The 5335-nt window shown below is 56.5% G+C and overlaps 1 protein-coding gene across 2 annotated transcripts; it reads right to left on the reverse strand.

Annotated features, from left to right (window-relative positions):
• Positions 1-280: 280 nt before the first annotated feature.
• LOC101619788 (cytochrome b561 domain-containing protein 1) lies at positions 281-5329 on the reverse strand. Of its 2 annotated transcripts, none has more exons than XM_004689694.2 (2): positions 4999-5329; positions 281-4420 (listed from the first exon to the last, which is right to left on the reverse strand). In XM_004689694.2, the coding sequence occupies exons 1-2, from the start codon at positions 5008-5010 to the stop codon at positions 3917-3919; spliced, it is 516 nt and encodes a 171-aa protein (XP_004689751.1). In that variant the 5' UTR covers positions 5011-5329; the 3' UTR covers positions 281-3916. The 2 variants fall into 2 exon arrangements, with proteins under 2 accessions (XP_004689751.1, XP_012585650.1); XM_012730196.1 differs by having other exon boundaries at positions 4907-5056.
• Positions 5330-5335: the final 6 nt, after the last annotated feature.

The raw sequence follows: 5335 nt of genomic DNA on the forward strand, positions 1-5335 counted from the left end.
AGGAAAGAGACAAGCTGGTGAAGAAGTTGGGTGTCTCCAGCTCTGCTACCCGGGCGTGGGGACCGGAGCATCTGTGGCAGGCGCTGCTGACCACAGGGCCGTGGTGGGCAGCAGCATGCCCTCTTCTGTTGCTTCACTTTCCCCTCCAAAGAGCAGACTTAAGTAGGAGAGATGGAGACCAAGCCTTCCCAGCAGCTCCAAACTAGGACCAACTCAGAACTTCATTCAGGCTGGTCTTAGGGAAGGACAACTGATGCCCAGACTGGCAGCCGGCCCCGGGCATCAAATACCAGGCAGGCAGCAGGCAGCGCCGGCTACTGGGTCAGGCTGGTAGCCTTCCTGGGTGCAATGGCTGCCTCGGCCAGGCCTCCGTGGGGTGAGCTGGCCTGTCACCGTCACAGTGGCCAGCAACACAGCCTGTCTGACACCTGGGTGCCCTAAGCGTTATTACCCGTAGCTGTTTACAGCTCCCTAAAGCAGCAGAAACCCAGGGCTAGGCTGAGCGAGCACGCAGTAAGGATATCACAACACCAGCTGTTTGCGTTTGTTTAATGTCTCGAACTTGTCAGCGCCTGAGAGTATGTGCTCTCTCATCTAACCCTCACAACAGCCCTGTGAGGTAGGTTGGACAGTAAATGATGTGCCCAGAGCCACACACATCAGTGAGAGGCTGAGGTTAGGGGCTTGATTCAAACCCAGGCTCACGGGCACCCTGGCCCGAAACCAGAAGCCTCCCTGCTCCCTAAGCCTGCAGAGGGCCACCAGAGATGCTGAGGCTGAGCCTCAGGCCCAGGGGTGTCCTCTGGAGGCCAAGTAAACAGAAGGGAAGGCAGGAGGACTAGAGGTCCAGTGTCAACCGCCAGCACGGCCACCACCAGCCTCTGGAGGATACACTGTTCCTTACAGTGACCCTTGTCGGGTGCAAGGCGGCAGTAGTGTCCTCAGAGGACTCTCAGTGCCGCTCCCTCCGGAGAGAGAGAAGCCACAAAACACGCCAGGAGGGAGACTTCTGACCCCCCTCCCTCTGATAGGGCCCTCCCATTCTGCTCCAGGAAGGGGGAGGTGAGGCTGGCTGACTCAGCCAGCAAGTGCTGGAGATCTGCAGCTGAAAGGCCCCAACACTGCTCAGCTAATGATTATTATTAACTCTGAGCAGGCCTTGGCACAGCAGCCAGCTGGCTCGGGAGGATGCCTAGATCTCCCACAGCGAGGTTTTAAAAACAAGACCCAGAGCAGCCATGCACGGGGCGGAAGGGTGGGGACAATGAGAGAGAAGGGACAGGCCAGTGTCTGAGCAAGGAGGGTTGTCTGCCCCAGAGGGTGGGGCGAGAGGGTGGGGCGAGGCAGCTGAGCTCAGAGGTGAGGTGGGGAGTCCCGCTTAGACACAGAGCCCCGCCATCTACCACCACCCCCAGTCACGGTGGGACTCAAGGGGAGGGGCGTCTGGGAGGGGGTGCATCTGAACCCGGAGTGGAGATCCTATTACCATGTGGATCTGGATACAGAAATCATCTGATATCCTCAAGGTTGAGTTTAAATATAATCATCTGGAATCAGGACTCAGGGAGCCTGCTATGCAAATTTGTGCAAATGACACAGTTTTGTTTTTAATTTGAGCACCCTGACTTTTTTTTTAAGGCGAAACAGACTGACTTTCCCTAGCCAAGGGCCGAGGGCCAAAGGGCAACCGTTTGCTTTTCTCCTGAGGCCACTCCTCACACTGAGGAGCCCAGCTAATATCCCAGATGGGGAGATGTGGGGAAGTGGGGAGCCGGAGCGTGTAGGGAGGAGGAAACACACAGGCAGGAGGCAGGAGGCATGCGGCCGGCAGCCACCCAGACCCCAGCTGGAGGAAGAGTGCCCTGGCACTGAGGTCTGATGGCTGCCCAGCTGCTGCCCAGGATGTGAGGGCAGGTGGTGATGAAGGGAGAAATAGGCAGACAGCAGGGGAGGGAAGTCCCCCTACAATCTGTCCAGTCACCTCCTGGTGACCTCCATCCTATACTTCAATCAGACCAGATAAAGAAGAGGCCACCAGTGTCCCCCCTCTGCCCTGTCCCCTTGTCCTCTAGAACTACTGGTCAGAGAGGTGACAGCTGGGGCCTTTTCCTCCTGCAGAATATAAATGACTTCCCCCTTCCTCTCAGGGCTGGGAATAGACATCAGCTGGCACGGCCCACGCAAACTGCCGGCTGCCAGCCCGCCTGCCCGCCCGCCAGCCCCCGCACCACCTGGGAGGAGGCAACACCTCAGGCAGGCTCAGGCTGCATGGCGTTGTCTGCTTGGCTCTCCGAGCAAGCTGGAGCACCGTACGTGGCCCTCACCCACTGCTGTGGGCAGGGCGAGACTCCCTAGCACTGGCACATAATGGAGGGAGAGGAGAGGGACCCCCTGATGGAAGTGACCCCAGGTGAGCACCCCTTCCAAGTTAAGATGACACTGGTTAGCTTGAGAGGGGAGAGAAAGCAATGAGGGGAAGGATCGATCACCCTCTGCTTAGCATCCCCGCTTTGGCTGCTCGGGATCTAGAGGGCTCTTGGGAGATACCACCTGCCACAGAGCTAAGTAAGCCCTGCCTAGGGGCCTCTCGCGGGGCCTTGCAGCCTGCTTCTAGCACTGTCAAGTCATGTGAAGTCCCTTGCTCTGAGCCACCCAGAGAAGAGGGCTTGCATTTTTATTGCAAATATTGCCGGTTAGGAAGACCCCTCCTCCCGGGACCAGCCACTGCAGGGACACCCTAGGACTCCCAGGGTTTCCACCCAGCTCTCTCAACATTAGCCTGGCTGTTGCCTACGGAAGGCCCAGGCTGAGCCCGCCCGTAGCTAACTGGTCTGGCACCCAGTCCTCCTCGTGGAGGGCAGTCTGGGGAACTATTTTCCGTCTGGAAGAAGCAGGGGGCTCTGGAGGGAAGGAGGCCCAGCCCTCCTTTGCCAGCTGGCACCAAACTCAGTCCCTTCTGGGCCAAAAAGCTGGCAAGAGGTTTTTGAACTGAGGAAGCTTATTTGACAAGGGAGAGGGGAATTAGGGAGACCTGGCCTTTCCCTAGGTCAGAAGAGCGCTGCTTTGCCTTCTCAGCTCTGACTTTGTTCTGAACGCTCCTGGATGGTGCCACAAAGCCATGCGCAAGACCAGGGCAAAGCATGAGACGCTGAGGACTCTGGGACTAAGGCGGTGTCCTGTAGCCCTCAAGCCCAGATCCACTAAGCCGGAGGGTGTTCTAGAAAGACCTGTTAAGATGCTGCCCTTCTCCTCCCAAAACATTAAAGTGACATTAAAACATTAAAGTGCTTTACTGCCTTGGAGTTCAGGAACCCTTCCCTGGGCCCCTTCTCTCCACAGCACCTGACCCCATGCACCCTTGTCCAGGGGCTAAATGGACACAGATTTCCTAAAAGGCAACAAGGACAAGCCTGTCCCACCAGAGAGGTAGGGGCCGACAGACGTAAGAATCGCGTCTTAAGTCTGCCGAGCTGCTGAGTCCGTGGCCCAGGACTGGAGGGTGTTCTGGGAAAGCAACTCGACAGACTGCTTCAGACTGCTGAGGAGCCTAAGTGCGTACAACAACCTCCAAGACCTATGACCCTGATCTCCCTCTTCCCACCACATTGCACTGCTTTCTCAAAGGCCATTCAAAGAGCCATAGCTGCCAACCACGAGTAATGAGAACCCCATTCTTCATCAGGCATATGAGCAAGAAATGATTTCCAGCAAGCACCACCACCACCCATCACGCGTGTCTCCCATCAAACACAGAGGCTTTAGGTCTCCCCATCACCTTTCACTTGCGCCGAGTACCTTTCCCCATTTCGGCCCACTGAGTCATCCCTCACTTGCGAGTGGATCCATTCAAAGGTCATCAGTAGAACCACTGAGTCCAGAGCAAGCATTTCCACCTAGAGGCAGCGTTCAGAAGGACTCATACTTCCATTTTCTTCCTTGGCAAGTAGGAGCTGGAGATTTGATGCATGATCACCACGGCTGGGTAGAGGGGCAGAGCCAAGCACAGGTACCAGGCTGCACCTTTGATCTGGGCCTGGAACCACACTGAACACATGCCCAAGAGCACCGTTACCGTAGCCATCAGGTAGACCACCAGTCCACACGTCAGGTGGTAGAGTTTGAGACGTGCCACTCTTGAGACCCTGGCTTGCCGGGGACAGAGTACGCAGAGCCCACATATTGCCTGGCCGGCAGTGGCCAGCAAAGTCAGAGCCCCCAGCCAGCTGTGCCAGGACACTAGGTGGTGCAGCTCACTGCGGGTCTTGCTGGAGATGATGAAGCCCAGGCCCAGGGCTGCACAGAGGATGGCTAGGGTCTGGCCTGCCCAGTGGAGCCGGATCCTGGACTTTCGGGAGCAGAAGAAGAACAGGGAGTGCTCAGGCGAGAGGAGCAGAATGGCCTCAGCCATGCAGAGGCAGAACTGTGAACACAGGAGAGGGCCATTGAGCACCAGGCCCATCGCTCAGGCCTGAGAAAAAGAAGGCGCTCTCATATATCCCAGTAAGGACGAAGGGCGAGGACTAAAGTACTCCCCAGATCAGTGTGGGCATCAGCATTTGAGTGGCCTCATCAGTCAGGCTGTCATCCATGCCAGCCACTCCACTGCCACCCTCCGCCGCCTGTGGTTCCCTTTTTTTTTTTTTTTTTTTTTTTACCAATGGGAATAACATATGTTAAACTTTTTTCTGAACTTGAGTGTGGTGTTGTTTTTTTTGGGGGGGGGGCAAGGGATAAGTCAGTAGGTTGACATCCCTTCTACTTCCTCCTTTCAGGCCCTGGTGGAAGAAGAAAACTCTTCACTTCCTCCCACTCCCTTCAACAAACTGACATCCACAGCCCAGCCCTCTATATTTCCCAGTCTCATAGGTCACAGAAAAAAAAAATGGAGCCCTTGTATTTCCCCCACCTCTCTGCGCCTTGGAAAGGTTAAGTGAAGAGTGGATGCTTTCTTAGGGGCATCATCAAACAAATCAGCTGCACAAAGAAGCCCAAACTCACCGCCAAGGTCATGAATACAGGGTGCCAGGAGAAAAGACCTAAGAATCAAAGAGAACAGACTGACATCCAGGCACCATGGCTTCTACCCCGGTGGCTGGCTGGAGCCCAAAGAACTTAGCTAGGGGGATAAGGTCAGTAGAGCATCCCCAACCCTGGACCAGAAATCAGGAGCTCAGGGCAACACGGGGCAGCCACGAGGCCTGACCGCGAGGGCAATCATGCAGGTCCGCCCTGCGCTCCCCACCCGTCACCTCGCAGCCGTGTGCCCGTTCTCAGGGTGGACCCTGGCCTCCCAGGGTCACGGCATCCTTCTCGAGGGACGCTGCCCACGGGAGGA

The sequence above is a fragment of the Condylura cristata genome, unplaced genomic scaffold (genome assembly GCF_000260355.1).
Source record: "Condylura cristata isolate star-nosed mole 26May11 unplaced genomic scaffold, ConCri1.0 scaffold00026, whole genome shotgun sequence".
Lineage (NCBI taxonomy): Eukaryota > Metazoa > Chordata > Mammalia > Eulipotyphla > Talpidae > Condylura > Condylura cristata.